At 34.9% G+C, this 18,987-nt stretch overlaps 1 protein-coding gene across 3 annotated transcripts in view; it reads right to left on the reverse strand.

The window, feature by feature from the left end:
* Positions 1 to 1,002: 1,002 nt before the first annotated feature.
* FSTL5 (follistatin like 5) overlaps positions 1,003 to 18,987 on the reverse strand; it is a 332,339-nt gene continuing 314,354 nt past the window's right edge. For 2 of the 3 annotated variants that reach the window (XM_009677155.2, XM_009677157.2), the window contains exon 16: positions 1,009 to 2,768. In XM_009677155.2, coding sequence (XP_009675450.2) covers positions 2,066 to 2,768 — 703 coding nt within the window. In that variant the 3' untranslated portion in view covers positions 1,009 to 2,065. Of the gene's footprint in view, positions 2,769 to 18,987 lie in introns of all 3 variants that reach the window. The other variant, XM_009677159.2, reaches the window with a different exon arrangement.

Raw genomic sequence — 18,987 nt, forward strand, 5'->3', positions numbered from 1 at the left:
AACTGTGCTACAGGAGTGTCATGCTTATTGGTTTTGGCTTATGTGCTTATACAACTTCTAGACTAGAGGTTTTTGGCTCCAGATGCTAGACATGCGAATAGACGTCTGTCTGTACTCTAATTACTCTGTGCCTAATCGATTAATAGATGAGCTTTTCTGTGTAGCAGCCAAAGAAAAGTTTTCGGGTTAGTTAAGCTCTTCTAAAAGGTTTTGTTTTTCCACACTGTGTACTACTTATTATATACACATGTAAAAGACAGATAAACCTCTTTCTACCTTGTTTTCAAATAAAACCAGCATTACATGCCACTTGAACGTGGAGTATGGGAGTATTCACCAAAGTCAGAAGTGTTTAAAACTTACTGGGTTTATTCTCCTTTTGTCAAGCATTATCTACATACAGAACATCCACATGGTGTAAGTTACAGAAGAAAAATGCAGGAGACAGACTACTGTAAATAACTGAGTAACAGACAGTTTACATGGTTCTCGTTTGTTCACAATGGAGAAAAACTGTTAAAAAGGAAAACAGATTCAGCAGCTAGAAATGTAAGCAGACTTTTATTTTAGTTAAATCTACCTACCAGGAAGTTTGCTCAAGCTAAAGAGATCTACCGTATCACACAGGGCAGGCTGCTAAATACACACAAAATTACAATGCTAGAAAATTCCAGATTTCTAAGCAATTTAACACAATCTAAACTGGAGTACAATTTTGTTTAAAAAAAGATATTTCTTTCTGATTGCCTTTAGTAAATGGAGGTCAGTTTAAGAGCTTATAAGCATTATTTAACAAAAACATAATAAAAATAAAAATATTCCCAAACTTTTAAGTCATTGCTCTAGGTCTGGATAGTTGTTTTACTGCTGGCTTTCTGGTTCTATTGATTATTGTTATTCTGAGAATCTTATTATTCCCATTTAGATGTGTAAGCATTGTTAAAATTAGAATACTAAGTTAACAAACTATAAAAATACAAAGATCTTTTTTTTTTTTTTTTTGCACTAATCCAATTGGATGCATGGAATAGAAAATCTGTTGAGTTAATCAAATGATTTAACAAATATGGGTCAATGATAAAATGCATAAGCAAAATGTTATCCACTGATAGCAAACTTCAGTTCTCTGAGTTTCCAATTTCTTAAAATGCATGCTTTTATTTTTAAATAACAGTTTTCTTGCCTGTGAAGCTTTGTACTATCAGGTTTTCCGAATGTGGTTTACTCTGAACGGAAAAGTGCAATGTTTCTCTTTAGCAGAACTCAAATTCCTTGTACATGAAACCCTGTGATAGCTGAAATCCTAACGCCTACTTTATTTCTAAAAAATGGCTAAGCTTCTGCAAGCAGCTGACTGTATCTGAACTAAGACACACCATAAAAAACAAACTCCTCAAATTGCAGTGATCAGAAAACAGTGCACTGCAAATATAATTTCTCCTTTTTTTCTCTTTGAACGTTCAACAAGTTGAGACTAGAAATTTGATAAGAAAAGTTTCTGTCCAGCGACAAGCAATCCTGTAACCGCAATGGGAATTCCTTATACAATTTCTATGCTTTACCTTTCTTGCGAAACTTTCACTTCAAGGCACAAAAAGATAAAACAGTGGACTGGACAGAACAGTACACAACATTTCAGTTTAAGGAGCCAAAGGTTGTACAACATCTCTTATTTTGTGTCTGAAGCAAATCAAACCAAAATTTGAGTAATATTTAAGCCTTCATTTTACAAACGCAAAGGGTCATATTAAATTCCCTGAAGCTTTATGTTTTTTCATACTTCCTTTAAAATAATGTATGATATTCATCATCGATTTCAACATTTGGTAATCCAGTCAACTAATACAATCTCAGCTGGTAGTTAATAAAGAGTATCATTATCAAATAACCATTGTTTTAGTAACTTTTCTGTCAAAGTTTATTCAAATTATGTTTGAGTCAAAGAAATAACAGGTATAGAAGGGTCTAACATTTAAAATGAAAATGGTGTAAATTCAAAGAATGGTGTAATTTAAGTGCAATGTACCGTAAAACTATCAATTCAGTAAATATTTAACATAGATCTTTATGCTTCCCCAACCCAAACTACTGTGTTGCCCCTCTCAACTTCAGTGATTTCACAATTTAACTTATTGAGCCGTCCATCCAGGATAAACAGAGATTCCTTGGAAGGGGTCATGAGATACTGACCAAAAAGGCCACTGTCTTTTATAAGACGGTTCTTACTGTTCCAAGGCCATTCGTCTGCCTTGACAGGCTCCTTGAGACTCTTCACCATCTTAACCTTGCCAGAGGAGAGCTCTATGAAGAGAACATCAGTTTGTGTACTGGAGCTACAATAAACGTTGTATTGATGGGCTTCAGTGAACGATGGCTGAAAAGCTACATCAGATATGTGCAAATTAGTATGAATGTCAAATGCACCCTGTATTTCTCCTCTCATTGTAATAGACTGGATCCTCATAAGACCTTTTGCATCATCAACGCTGACAAGGTAGTGTCCATCTGGAGAGATGTGTGGCATGCCAGTTACGTCACCATTGTATCCAATCACAGAATCAGTAACGCTATCCAGAATAAGTTGTGGTAGAACAGCGCCAGTGGTATCAGGCTTACAGCAGATGAAAAAATAACCTCCAAGATGTGTATAAGCCAGTGACTGAGGAATGCAATTATAATCCTTTAAACTAATTGTCTTGATGTACGACATAGTTTCAAGATCAATCTTCTGGAGCACAGGTTCATCCTTATGAAGAATAAATCCAAACCTAAAAGGAAAAGTACACAAATCAAACATAGTCAGACAAACACAAGTCAGTGCGTGTTATGTACAAATGAGAAAACCCAATGTAAGCAAAGTAGGTAGGTTAATATGTGCAGCAGTGTATTGCTATATATCTCAGCTTCAGATTTTTCAGACATTAAACAGTAATAATATATAATTTTTTGTGTTCTTGCAACTGTAATTTAGAATGCGTGAAACAAAATGTCTAAAAACCATACATGTGATTAATTGGAAAAGTGTTTTTTCCTACTGACATAGGAGAAAAGGTAAGCATTACTCTGAGAGTATCTATTCAGTTATAACTTTTACAAAAAACAGGAGGAAGAAAAAGATTAAATATCAATAGATAGCACATCTCATGTTTTAATTCACTTCATTTGGTTCTTAGATTTTCTTGGGAACATCAAATTAATCCAGGGCTCATTGCTATTCACATAACTATCCATATCTTTCTCATTTTAATTCAGCAGAAAAGGATTTAGGTTTATGTCTTCAACTCCCCAACAAACCCCACATTTTTTACGCTTGTAAATGACCCTTTATTCATTTCCATATATCGAGGAATTTTCATTGCATATAAATATTATAGTCAAACCTCAAAATTCTAGTGCTTGATATTTACATTTTTAATACAAACTATATTGCTAGTTTCTAATGCTAACATACAAATAAGTTCTGATTGCACAACTACTTTGTTGTATATATGCAAAACTCACCACTCCAAATATTATGGAGCTATATCACAGTGTATTAGTTTTGCCTAAGTAGCATTCTAAGCACTTTTCCCAAACAGCTATTTTTCTTTGTCAGATTTCATAACATAACATTTTCCCCCAAATGTCTGATCTTAAGAATTAAGTTTCTTGCTGCTGTGTGCTGATACATGATTTTAAAATACCTTTCTGGCCCTGTAGATATAAAGCAGTATGACAGTCAGAACGTTTCAACAATTGAGTTACTGAAAATAGCACAAAATTTTTACACTATATTTTGCACCTCCAATGCATTTACTAATCATACAACCACCAAAGAAACAGGCGAAAAGATTTCAGTAGTTTATTCAGTCATTTCTTCTGACATAAAAAAGGATCTTTTTTGTACTTTTGACTGATTATATCTGGTTTATTTCAGACCATTGATACAATTTTGAAGATCATTTTTAATTTTAGCCTCACCTTCTGAAATTCTTGCATCCTGCTTCAGCTAGATAACTGCAAATCTAGTATCACAGGATCAAAAAATTGTAGAGTAATTTCAGTTGGAAGGAACTTCGAGATGCCATTTGGTCCAAATCCCACTCAAAGAAGGGCCGGAGTGAATCAGGCTGCTCATGATTATGAGTTGATTTTGAGTTGATTGTTCAGCCAGTTGTACACAAATATAATCTAGATTACACTACCTTGCTTAGGAAAATGGGGTGTGAAGCTTTATGAAAGTTATGTTAAGACAATATGACAATTACTTCTACCTCTCTTTCCACAAGTGTCTTTCTGTTGTTCTAAGCCAAACTGGGATCACTAGGCAGCATTTGATTTATTTAGCTATGTTGGCCATTTAATATTACCCATTTTTTAGTCTTGTTAGGCAGATATAAAGACATTGATTCTTGGTTCCATTATTATGCTTAAGCCAGACTGAATGTAATTTCCATTTTTTTTCCCTAATTGAAAGAAAACTTTTATGTTGACAGCCTTCTGGAATCTTACTACTCTTCTCTGAATTCTTAAAGACAATTGGTAAGAGTTCAAAGATTGCTTCGATGAGCTTTATAAATATTGCATGAAGAACTGAACCAGGTCTTATATCTTGGATACATCTAAGTATTTTCTCATCTAGGCTTCACTTTAAGTCAAGCACTAACTGTTCTATTACAAACGTTAGCTGAGCTAGTAGTCTGATTGCAATGGTCATTTTAGCAAACACTGAGGCAAGAAAGACATTAAAGATTTAACCTTCACAGTATTAACTCTTATTAGCTTTCCTCCCTATTGGCCAGCCACTCAGCTCTTTCTTGGATCTTCCTGCTCTTACCAACAGACTTAATGCTGATTTTTGAAGAGTTCCTTTTTAGTCTTACTGTTTATGTTCTTGACATTTGTATTTTGTCCTAGCATTTCTGATTTTTCCCTGGATGCTATATTAATTCTTTTGTACTCCTTTTTAGTAACTTGACCTAGATTTCACCTTTGTACGTCTACCTGATTTTTCGGTTAACTTAGCCAGTTTGGCCTTCTACTAACAACATTTTATTCTTGCTAGGATAGTTTGTTCTTCAGCCCTTCGCACTGCTTCATATAGAAATCAGTAGTTTTACTGAATTCTCCTTTTTTTGTATTGCTACCCATATAACCTTGCATACCAATCCCTGAAATAAATTGAATTCTACCTTCTTGAAATGAATTGATTTTACTCTGTTGTTCTTTCTGCTGCACTAAGAGCATGTAATTTCAGTATCATCAGTACAACAAGTTGCCTTCAACTTCCGCATTCTCAATCAATCCTTTCCAGCTGATCAGCGATCTAAAGAGCCTCCCATCCAGCTGCCTTCCCTAGGCTCTGTATCAAAAAAAGTTCCAATAACCCTTTTACAACAGATATCCAGATCATTAAAGTCCCTCTATACAACCAGATATGACTCAGATGATTCTATAAGAGTAAACTAGCCAAACAGAAATCCACACAGCCACTTCATTATCTTAAACTGACAGTTTTTACTAGAGCTCATCATGACAAAAACATTTTTTCCCTTTTATTGTCATTCAGAAAACATCTCTCTCAGACTATATTCAAACTATAGGACCCTCCATCATGAAACACCCATATGCAGCAGGGTTTTTTTTGATCATGAGAAACAAACTTGTACCATATTATTTACAGAATCATCCTGTAATAGAAGTAGTTAACTAGCAAGCAAAATTCTGATTTCAGATCTTTATGGCATACTTAGTATTAAATAACCAAAGTGTTATATACATGAATGGTGGTTAGAAAGCACAATACAATTGGCTTAGATCAATTGTATTTCACAAAAAGGCCTCTACCGTAAGGGAACAATCAATGAACTGTCCAACAAGCATTTAAAACCTTCTGGACACCAACTTAGGCATAGCTATAACTTAATCTCTACTCCTTGAAAGCAAGAACAACACACTCAATACATCTCAAAAGGACCTTTTTCTGGATGAGTATTGACTGAGGGGCAGACATTGGTTTCACTGTTGGTGTCATTATTAATATAAAATGTGAAAAAAACCTGAAATCTATATTGCTAAATCAAGCACTGAAAAGTCAGAAAATGTGAGAGCAACAAAAACTAATACAGAATGTTGTTACTTACAATGTTGACTCAGCCTAACCTCTTGACCATTCTAATTTATGGTGTAGGTCTTTAGCCTTATTTCTAATGTAATTAGGTTCATGTAATTACATGCCAACTGCTCTTTCCTCATCCCTTCCCCTCTCCCAGGTTACTACTTGGCCAGTTACTACACTGGCCACATCTGAAGAGGAACAGAAGTTATGGGAGTTTTCATGTGATGTAGATTGGTGGCTACATGGAGGATAACAGTGGTCCTGCAGATGGAAACGTAGGGGAACTCAGCAAGAACTCATGCTGTGACTTAGTTTTATCACATAGAGTTACGTGCCCAGATGTTAGGTCAGAAAAGATAGATATGGAACATGGAGAAAAAACTGGACATACTGCTTTGTAAGAAGATAGCTGATATATGCAAGAGAGTGAGAGTATATTTAGAGGGAGAAATTAGATGCGTGCGAAGACGTGATTATTGTGGCATGGCCAGATGCAGGGGGCAAAAAATACATTAGGCTCCAATAGCTTTTCCAGGCGTAGAGAAATTTGTTTTAAAATGGAATTAATATATGTAATTCTGGGAACAGGCACTCAAAACACAAATTTGTAATTATTAGGAATACATTAAAATCTCTTGACTTTTGAGGTAAAGAGATAAAAATTATTGCTTTCAAATAAAAATGGTTATTTCACTTAGCTCTGCCCTCAGTTAGTATGATTTTAAAAATAAATGTGTTTATGTTTAAGACAATGTGTGTTAAAATAGAAAACCTACCATCATCTAGTGATGTCATTTAGATAAATTAAACAATAAATATGATGCTTTTATGAATACTTCTCAATTCTCCTTATTTTAATGAATTAAAGGTATCTGAAGTCAAGGGAAAATATCTAAATTTGAGGTAAATGTGATGGTATGCACTGAATACATAACAACTGCAAATAAAGTATTTACAGTATTATTACATTTCTTTTAATCCACGTGCTCCACACTGTGCATTTTTTGCTTTAATTGCTTTTGGTCTCAATTTAGATAGTAAGCACAAAAAGATTTTTTTTCTTTTGATCTTAGTAAGCTGACTTTGGGTTGGAAATATTATTTTTCTCATCCAGTATAAGATTGATGGGGAAAAATTGGAAATTGTATTTAAAAGAGAAAGAAAAGCCTCACATAAGGCTGTTCTTTTTAAACTATGTAGGCACTTAAAATATGGACTAGTGGTCAAGTGGGATTTTCATATATCCCTAAACATATATAAAATCAATTATATGATTTTGAAAATCCCATCAGGCACCATCGAGATGATTGACCATGTAAATACTTCTGAAAACTTAGCCTATCTTCTTCAGAAACTATTTAAATGCAGTTAAAAATTGTTTTCTATTACAAATCAGTTGTTTTACATTCAAATCATATTTGTTACATTTTATTGTATATCTGTGTCCAGAACATTTCATGGTAGGTTTATTTAGCTAAAGGAAATGCTTTAAAATTCCCTACGTGTTTGAGATGCATTCTAGTTTCTAGCCTAATTGACACAAATCATAAGTAAAAAAAAAATTGAAGTAATGAATTTTTAACTATTGTTAAAATCTAAATAAATGTATTTTAAATTGTATAAACCCTTAAACAATTACACTTATATATAATATATCATCTTAACTAGAAAAAAGAAGAAGAATCCTTAGTCCTGGCAGCAAAACAATTTATTTTGAGTATTATTTCAGCCAATGAAGACACGCTTTCTTTTTGAAGTATTTAAAGTACAACTGAAGAACAAAATTAGTATCAATTATCTAAATCAGCATTTTTTACTTGCTGACTTCAATCATGATTAAAATGAATGATTTAAGTTGGTTTGATTCAAATAAATCTACCCTATTTATGAGAGCTTAATCTAGCAATGTTAATGGTCAATTTACGTGAAATGGTCAATTTTAGGGGGGGTATGTAATAAGTTATTAATCATTGCTTCTAATACTGTTCCAAGACTAACACGTTTCTGAACCACAGGTATACTCAGCTTGTATTAACTTTGGAAGCATAAAACCCTTGATTACTGATGCAATGAATATATTTTCTAAAGTTAAACTAAAGATAAGGTCTCATGTAACTTCTCTGTTACATCAGATGAGGATGTTGAAACACTGACACAAATAGCTTTGCCCACAGAGGAAGTTGCTGCCAACTGTTGTATCCTCCAACTTCTCACTACTACTATTGAGCGAGAGGAATCCCCTCAGGTCTACCAGCTAAGAGGTTTGTATAAGCACTGCCTCATGCATGCCATTAAAATGAATGTTAGCCTGTATTCATTTAAATAATAGGGTCTGTTTATTAACCCAATTGGTTTGAATAAAATGGTTTAGAAGCAGGAGCAGAATGTAGGTAGAACCTCTTCCACTGGCACAAGTAGATTCAGAAGAGGATGTCTGCCTACAGCCTGACTTGCAAAGGACTCCAGATCTTCAGGGCTAATTATATTCTTATTCTAGAGCTAACGAGCAAATACATTTTAAAAGACAAAGCAATTGGTAACACATCATTTCTCAAATATTGCAGCCAGAACTTTTCAAAGCATTCTAGTTTCTTGTGCAACTTAATCTACCTCTTTGTACCACTTAGCTCACAGTCCAAATGAGGCAGGTAAAAACTTAAAGTATCTTGTGTCTCCAAATTTAAAGGTCATTTCAGCTTTGCTAACACAGTTTACAGTTTACAGTTTGCTATGCTTGAAAACTAATGAAACTGACTTAAAGACTGCAAGACCCTTATCCTGCTACTGAATTTTCGCTTAGAAGATCCATTATCCCTTGCTCTGAAACTATTAAGGCACTTGATTTCATAATCTCCTGCTGCTGCAACAACTAATCATATAAATTCTGATAATCAAATATAGCTGCATATCCATTTACTATGTATGCTACTTTTACAGTGTGCAAGTAGAAGTTTAACACAGTTTATTTTACTGTGATTGCTCAGCTCTGTCCTCTTTAATCTTCTCAATTTTATAGCCTTAAAATCATTTACCACTGCCCATACCATTAATTATCTCCTACTTATTTCTGAAGTTTGAAAACACAGCTTTGTAAAATATGCTCTCCCTTTATTTCTTTTAATAGCCATTTATGTAACACGGGAAAAATATGCTTCCACTTTCTTGTAACGTGAGCATGCTGTAAATTCCTTTGCCTTTTGTTTTTTCCAATTTAAATTAAAAAAAATTTAGACAGAGATGTAACACAGAAGGTTTTAGCATACAAGATAATGTTTCTGGAGATGAGTACACTAAATGAACAGCTACGACAGCAGAACAACAACACTGAACTTATGCAGCAGGCTTTACTTACTGATCTCAAAGCACTTTACAAATATTATAGCAACTAAAGGAAAAAGCTGAATGACTTGCCTAAGGCTATATATGATCCATGGGCAGAATTAGGGTGAAAATACAAATTATCTAACATCTAACATGGCTTCTCAGTGATCACGCTACAGGCTATTCACACCATTGCAATTCAGGTCCTAAAAGAGACAGATGGGAACAAGTGCAGCCCAAAATATATCCGTTTAAATAAGAATGCAGGAAATCACTTTACCAAAATAGTATTTGTGAGCATTAAAATTAGACTAAACTTTGAATCTGGCAGGGAACAGGCAAGGGAAAGAAGAAAAGATTCAAAGTGGGAAGCTGGTAAATCTTCATGAAGTAAATGAAGAAACTGTCCTCCTCCAAAACCAGAAGAATGCCTGCCAAAAGTAATTACTTATGTCAAATAGGATTTTATCAGTAATATTGTTCATATAATTCTTTAACTCAGGCTGTCATATTGGCTGTAATTTTCCAGTGCCCGGCTAAGATTCAGTATGGCTGGACAGAAATAAACACCCAAAAGCCAAACAGTACAGATAAAGTGGGGAAAAGAAAACAGTTTCAAAGCTGCCAGTCTTCCTGGGTGTAAAAGGACTCGGCAAGCTGTGTTTGATATATTTGTTTGTCTGCTTGTTTCAATGAAAGCTGCGTGGCTGGGGTTTTGAAAAGCTGAACAAATCAAGTGAGAGGTCTGTTTGTTCATATGTCTGTGAGGTGTGTGTGGCTGATCCTTACTATATGAGTCATCTTATAGGCAGAGGCTTAAGCATAGAAAAAGTAAGGGAAGTTCTGGAGGGAAGAAACTGAAAGGAAAAGGATAAATGAGGCAAACTGTTAAGAAAAGCTAATGGTTTCATATCTGGTATAGCAAATGACAACAAGGAATGAAATATTATGCTTTTCTCACTTACAGATGAGGAAATATTCTCCAGTCCAACAGAACTGAGGAAGATTCGATAAACAGTTTTCTTAGAAATAAATATTATTAATAAGGTCAGATAATTTGCTCCCAAGTGTTTTGAAAGCTCTTAACATTTCAATAAATCTCAGAACAATAGGAAAATTTGGGCAGTCTGGAAGAATTGCCCAAATAATTGTTGAACTATTCAAAAGATCAAGCCATGTACCTCAGGTAACTTTAAACTAATTAACTTGACACATATCTCAGGGAAATAATAAAACAGATGATAGGAGGAACAACTAAAGAAAAATGTAAATATAATTAACATAGTCAACATAGGTTTATGGAAAAATAGACTTTGTCAGACAAGCCTAATTTAATTTCTTCATTAGAAACCTGTTGAAGGTAACTGAATATCAAGAAGGCATACTTTTCTTGGAATAAAAAGTGCCAAATGAGGAAGAAACGCTAGTCTGAAATATAAAGTAGTTGTCAATGCAGAATCATTTTACAAGGTAGATTTCCTTCTGCTTGGTACCAAACTTGATGCTTCACAAAATTTTTGCAAGTGGCTTGGATGTAAATATCTGTCCCTGACATAAAAAGAATATCACAGTTGTAAATAATAGCAGAAAAACTGCACAGAACATGTAAAGCTAGGCTTGTTTAAGCAAAACGTGTTCTAATGTAGCCAAGTGCAAAGTCATGCAATTGGAAATTGGGAATGCAGGGGGGCATGCATACAAAACCTATAAAACATATAAAACATGCATATAATATCCTGTGAAGTAGCTACTATGAAGGGATTTAAGGATCATAGCAGGCAAGCAGCTCAATATGACATCTGAGTCTAATGAGTCAAAAAGGACTAAAAAACCTTTATACAATCCCTGTAATACTATACAGAGGTAAGTGAGTAAGAGTAAGGCTGCAGTCTCTTCTTTGTGCTCTGTGCTGGTGAGATTGAAACTAGAACTCTTCATGTTGTTTTATTGCTGCCGTTGTAAAAAGGAATATTAAAAAAATAGGGGGGAGGAAAAACATCTAAAAATTACTTGAGCGATGGAGACAATGCCTTTAAGCAAGAGCCTGAGAGAGAGTCCAATCTATTTAGCTTATGAAAAATACAATTGAGAGGTGACATATTTACAACATCTATATACATTAATGGAGAGAACATACTGTTTACTAATGGTGTCTTTAATCTCATAGAGGAAGAGTAATAATGATTTCAGCCTGAAGCCAGATAAATTAAAATTAAAAATAGGCACTTTTCTAACAATGGTGATGATAAACCATTGCAACAAACTACTATAGAGGTGATGAATCTTCTTTAGTAGGAGTCTCCAGATAAAGATCATGTACTTTTTTGAAAGGTTTAGCTAAACACAAATCATGAGGCAGGATTAGACATTAGACTTCAGAGTCTCTATCAGATTCTGCGGATGACTATTTGAAATGTAGAAAAGATATGGTATATACAGACGAGGCTCTTGTGGTCGCTTCTAGTCTATGAATATATGAAACACTAATTCTTTGGCCTTGCTCGTAAACAGATGCAAAATTGCATCTATTTAATAAAAAGTGACATACTGACAATTTTAACAATTAAATCTGTTAAAAATCCTTCTTTAGCTGATAAATAGGCTTAATGGAGTGATATTCACAGTGTTCAAATTTAGACACCTAATACAGTCAAGTAAATTTGTCATTCTTCTGCATATGCTCAGAAAGATATAAAAGCGTCTCCAAACAGAACAGATTCAGACCACTACATCATCCCTTTGCTCTGAATCACCTGCTAGAGGAGCTGGGAAAGGAAAAGGAAGTTATTTTTTATGCTAAGGCACTGAAATATATGGATAGTTGCTTTGCTTACTAAATCTGCTTTCTCGCCTAAGGAGTACTTGAGCAAGTCATACAATGTCTTTGGTTACAAATCTGCAAAACAATTGTGGTCCCTTAAGCGTACAGTCATGTAATAGTAATGATAGGAAAAAATACATAATTCCCTAAGGAAGGGAAGGATAGTAATTCACACACTGGAACTTCTCGTAAGAAGAAATGGTATTAGACAATAGCCCAGGCTCCAGAGTTGTCATGAGGACTTAGTGAATAACTCCCTGACAGTCATAGTATCCTAGCTATTCTGATTCCCTCAAGTGCTTCAATTGTGAGGAAGCTGCAGCTGCCACAAAAAGTCTTATTCTTGATTAAAGACTTTCCTTCAAGGGTCCTTTCAAGGTATGAAAACAAGTACAGTGCGGGAGATTCTAACTAGTCAGGCATTTAGTGCTGATATTTTCAAAAGCGGCTAAGGGTTTCCAGTCTCATGAAATTAAATGTGATTTGACATAGTATCTTAGCTCATAGAGGAATCTGTGCTTCTGCAGTTCTGAGGTTTAGATGCCACATTTAGATTCACTGTAGACAAAAAAGGTTTTTTAAAAATAAATTAAACTTACGCTATTTTTGGTCTTCATTCATTGTGAATTACATATGTGAGTTTCTATTAACTTTTACAACTAATGATCATTTATACACACACAAATATGTTCAAAATAACTGTCCTTCATACTCTACAACACATTGGTCTCCACATGCAGGAATTCTGAGGATTGCTGGTACAGCATTACAGCTATGCAACCATTACAGCTATAACTTCACTTGGGAAGAAAGAGGTTCTCAGTCTGGGATGGTCATTCCTTTGAGGTTTATGGATCTAAATGTAGAAGATTATGGTGGATAGGTTGGAGAACAGTGACAGGTCACGTGGTCCTGCTTCAGAAAGGTTGCCTCTCGACATACAGCCTAGATCAGTTGCAAATAAATTTTAGCCAACTGATCAATCATGTAATTGTTACCTTTAGACCAACAGGAGAATCTGTCAGTGCATTACTTCAGACTAATGTTAAGAACCTCCTCTGTCTGCTGCTGTATTAACTGTACAAGGTTGGCCTCATTCTCTTCTTGATGAGGAGGCAAGAGCAGCTGTAAAAAAACCTGTACTTGGCAAATGTGTCAGAAAACAGTATTGCAAGTCATTAAGGTTAAGGGAAGCTTTGGAGTACACAGGTAAGTGTATGGTCTCAGTAGACCAGTCAGCAAGTGAATAGGTTGAATTTTGACAATCCTAATTTTTTCCCCCTCAAAATAAAGGAATTTTATTAAAGTTGCATAAATAAGTGTGTAGTACTACCTTATGTTTCATTCTATTCTGTGAATAGCTGAACTCAACTCCTAGAGCCCATCACAGTCTGACACCTTTTCAAAAGCATCTAGTTTTTTAGAAGGATTAAAAAGATACAGCCACTCATAATCATGCCATGAAATTATTCCTGTTACCTATGTGCTATTAACTTGTCTTTTATGACTAGTTTGTCGGAGAACAACAAGTGATACATCAGAGTACCTTCACTTTACCCAAATCATTTATAGATAGATGGTGGTGTATTTAATGCAAAGCTTCCTCTGATATAGATTGAAATGCACAGGCCTCCCACTGTTCATTAATCTCGATTAATATTTACGAGACTCTCAACCCTCATGTCTCTTCTGTGCAATAAAATCATGCACAACAGCAGACAGCCTATAAGGCATTTGTCACAGTGCATATTGGGAACTCATGCAACTCAAGCCTGCAACACATGAGAGCCAAACCTCACATTTCCAATCATTTATTCTACAGTTAACGCAGGTGGAAGGCTGTAGCCTTTGGGCATATCACTCCAAGTATAGTATTTGTCAGAACTGTGAAATCTGAGATTGTTTCTTTCTACGACTACTCAATATGAATGAGGAATAAAGATTTTAATTCCAGATTTTCAAGAATTTAGACCAACCATGTTTTGTGAGTAACAGTTAAAAAACAGAAATATGAATAATAAGACTTTGCAACTCTATTAGCACTTTCTGTACGAAACTTTCTATGAAAACTAATGGGCCTCACAGTACGCAGACTAAGGGAAACGGAGGCAAATAAATTAAGTTACTTGCTCAAAATCACATAACAGATACAGGAGGAATACCGTAAAAAGTGTTAGTTGCAAAATACCTTTTTCAAAAATGAAATGCAGCCCATATAGATGAGTGGCTTATATTCTTAATTTTAATGGAAAAACCCACAGATCTATTTAAGAGTAGAATAATCGTAATGACCAAGTTAACAATATGTCGTAATTGATTACTTCTTCTATTGTCTAAAAAAATACATTCAAGACCAGAAATTTTCAACGTATTATATTTTCCTTTATATTTAGATGTGCTTCTATTATTTCTTGCTGTTTGATGTAAGGGAAATACTTGAGCATTATGCAACACAAAATATCAGAGAAATAGCTTTCCAGCTGAATTACATATGAAAATTGATGTGAAATATATCCATTCTTAAATAGCAATTACATTTGTATTTAGTAGCGGATTGTGCAGTAGAGTACAAATTGGTAGATCTGTTATAATGCTGTTTCTGTCTCAAGACAGAAATAAGTATTGCCGTTCAATTGCCAGAATATATTTAAAATTATGGGATTTGGGTCCTAGATTTATGGAACTGTAAGCTAGTATGTAGGCAAAAACGGTGAACAGTGAAGCCATTAACTGTATCATGCTTTTTCCCATAATAGTTATGAAAATTTCCACCATTCTATATCCCTATGCTTTTAGCTACTGTAAAACTGATAACTTGAAACCTCTCATGGCCTAGTCATCTGACAAACACAGGACTCCATATGGCAAGTTAAATTAATGTTCTGCCAAAACTACTGCCATCTCTTTCATAAGACAGCGTATCAAATGCCTCAGAAGAAAGCATAGGATATATCTCAACAAGCAGTTTTGGAATAACTTGCTCACAGAGATATATTTTTACTGCTATCCATTATTGAAAAGTAACTTATGCCCTGAAGCATGACTGTTACATTCAATTTTTAAAAATTAATAATTTTGGAAAGCTTAATGGATGTTCTTGTTATTCATCCACATTATGTCAACACCCCTGTACTACAAGTCTTACTTTTCCTTCTCTGTTATCGCATCCAATCTATGCACCATTTCTCACAAAATTTCCATCATCTTAACTTCCATGGTTTGAGACATGTACAAAGGGTAAAAATGAATTGTCTTGTAATATGTAGCCTTATATGGTACACGATGGATAACTTTCACTTCTGAGAAAATGTGTGAGAGCAGAGTATGTTGCCATAACAGAATTTACATAGCTAGCTCCCTGCCATCGCCCAAAACACTTGCTCAAAAAGAGATTCATCAGTCTTTTACAGTGGTAATCTACTTTCAAACCAGATCCAACCCTCTGTTACTGTACAAAAATAAGTCATTATCTTTTCGAAAAAGGAACGTTGGTTCTCTAAAATAAATTCCCGTCAAGTTCTTTATCAAGACCATTCAGACTTAATAGCCTTCAATGTTGCATAGCACAGTGGGAATATTTTGTTCACAAGGAATGAACAAGAACTCCTTTTTCCTTTAAAATTTCTCACTGTTCTCATATCTATGCCATAGATGCTTTGAAAGTGATACAACATTTAAAATGTGCATGGCTCTATTTTCTGCATTTTTGTTCTGCAACATACAAGAGACAAGACTTCAAATTAATTGCAATATGTCTTGTAGAAACCTCCCTTGTAGAACTTTTTATGTATTGGTAGCAGTAAATGAACCTGAAGAGTAGAAACTTAACAGAAACCTTAGTGACTCATCCAGTTCTATGGACGTTTTCCCCATTACAAGACACCACCATTTTGTGCATAACTCCCCATCCACATCGGTTCTAGATCTCCCAGTAGTACCTAGGCAAAAAAAATTCCTATTTTCTAGTATTGGGCAAAGGCTTAATGACAGTCTTATTCTCAGTGCCAGAAGACAGGGTAATTCTTGTCGAACTTCAACAGTGCCACAAACTAATATCCTTTCTTCAAAACTTTGTTGCAGCGCTTCTATACCTGGAAAGGGTCAACACTGTTTTCAAACCAAACATTTGTTTTCAAACTAAAATGCACAGTTGCTAGACAAGCCTAGCTTTCCCTGAAGGCAGCTGATACAGCCACAGGCTATATTAGCTGTTATATATATTACGTTATATCTCAATCCGCATAGCTGGAATATAGGGAGGACAACATGCGCCAGGACATCCCTCTTTTGGCTGTTGTGTCTTTTAACATCAGAAATGAATAAGTAAAAATAATTTTTGCCTCATGTATTCTGGGCTTCAATACCACTTCTCCACCTGTTTTCCCTGACCCTCTATGTATAATTCTGTGTTTTCCAAATGTGTCCATGAGGACCCCACAGATGCTTTTCTAGGTCTAACGGTAGGATCCTTAACAGTGAGCCTTCCTTGTCCTTTCAGGTGGTAAGCATGCTGCCTCCCCTTAGGATTAAACTTAAACCATCTCACGATCCAGTTTATGAACTGGATAGTTTCCTTTAGAATTGCTGTGCTAGATCTGAAGCTACATAGAGCTGAATTTTAGGTGGTTCTGATAAGGATTTCAAATAATACATATCACTTAAAATAAATTTTAAAAGGTGTTCTTCAGACTGAGCACTCATGCCAGATGACTACATTACCACCACAGCAGCCGATATATTTTTAAGTATTGTATTTTTTACAAACTGGCTTTTTTAACAGTTTATTAAAAACTGATATATAAACTAGGAAATTAAAAATGACAAAAACAATACACAGCTAATTGGACTCATCCAGAGGACATAAAAATATCAGCCTGTTCATGTTCACATCCTTACCCCTTTGAGATAAACAAGAAAAAAACATATTTCTGCATATTTCTCCTAACCAAGTAGAGCTGCTTCCCTTCCCTCTGAGCACATCTGCATGCACTAAGGAGGCTGAAGAATCTTCATTGCGTGTGTTCAGCATCACCATACCTCTTCCCTCCAGAAATCACTCTCTGCAGGTGGGATTCAAGTCCTTTCCTGTAGACACCTAACTTTAAGTGCATAACTATGCATGTCTGTATATGAGTTATGTATTTAGGTTACTATTTTCACCAGTGGAGACCTAACCTATACAATCAACAGGGGCTACAGAATTTGTTAGGATGACCTGTGCAGGACTCCATTTGGGGGTCAGCAGAATTGCCCTCTAGACTCCACATACTGTCTAGACCAGATCCCCACTAACAACAGCTACATAGCTGACACTCACGGATACACTATGTTTTCACACCTAAATCTGAGGCATCTACTATCTGGAGCTGAAATTCACCATAGGTGTTCCAATCCAATGAAGTGTAATATCCCAAAAAACAGTTACCCAAAATTTGCACAGATTTGAAAAATTCTAGTTTAATGACTAACATTTTAGTGGCATGTGAGTGAGAGCTAGTTACGTCTCAAACTTATCCCCTAGTCAGTACAGTATGTCCAGGTACCACATGGTTGCACAGGCTATTAAAGCTCTCCTTTCTGGTCAGAAATTAAAATGACTGCTTGGGAAAGGAACAAGCACTGCTTCAAGTGACTGGATGGAGGCAGGAACGTTGCATCAGTCCCCACGCAAAATGCAGTTACAAGCAGGGATGATGTGCCCCTCAGAATTGTCAAGGATCTCTGCAGATGGTTTTCGTATCTCTCAAAATGTAACTTCAACAGAAAACTATAACTTCACCTTGCTTTTCAGGAAAAGAGTATTTTTCCAGCCGTAGTGATTAGTTTAGATATTGCTCAAGGTTAGGGAGTTATCAAAAAGAAGGGAAAACAACCTCTTCAGAGTCTGCCTTTCATTTTTAGCATAGTATTTTATCTTCTTAGGGTATTACATGGCATGTGAAGCTTATCAATGAATATTCCACAGGTAACTTTGTTTATCACTGTATTTGAGTAAACTAAACATTCATGTCACTGTCAAAGGATTTGACTTAGTCTGTTAGCGTTAATACCACAGCTGATTATAAAAGTTGATTATAAATTCCATCATATGACTTTTAATAACTTATTGTTTGGATATTTTATCTACAAATTGTCACAAATATTTTTCAAGAAAGATTAAAGCCTACATTATACATTAAACATTGATTTTTTTCCTTAGTAAATCCTATGTTATCCTACAGTACAATTTCAGTATTTTTATAGTATACTTTAATAATTTAGGATTGTAAGTGTATATGTGTATATATATGTAAGTATATATAGAAAAGAGTACTCATACTGCATTAGAGAAGTATTGCACCTCTGTCACAAATATATGACTTTTTAATGGATGTGATTAGTAATCATGTTATATCTTCTGATTTTAAAATTTTAGGAACGGTCCTGTTTTTAAAAGATAAATTGAAAAAGCATTACTGTATGTGCAGACAGGAGCTATGAAAGGTATGTAAGTGAAACACTACACCAGGAATTTGGCATTGAGCTCAGGCAGATTTGATAATCCTATTCACTGTGTATCCTCAATTCTACATATGAGATCCATATTTCATATCAACACCCTACCTTCAGCTAAAAAACAGAGTTTGCTAACTGTTATTTAATACCAATATTTGCAATAAGCATAATTTCCCACTGTTCAGATATCAGCTGTTATGTTATGTTAACATAACAGCTATGTTACCCATTTGTTTGGATTGTAGAATAATGG

This window comes from Struthio camelus, chromosome 4 (genome assembly GCF_040807025.1).
Source record: "Struthio camelus isolate bStrCam1 chromosome 4, bStrCam1.hap1, whole genome shotgun sequence".
In the NCBI taxonomy this organism is placed as follows: Eukaryota; Metazoa; Chordata; class Aves; order Struthioniformes; family Struthionidae; genus Struthio; species Struthio camelus.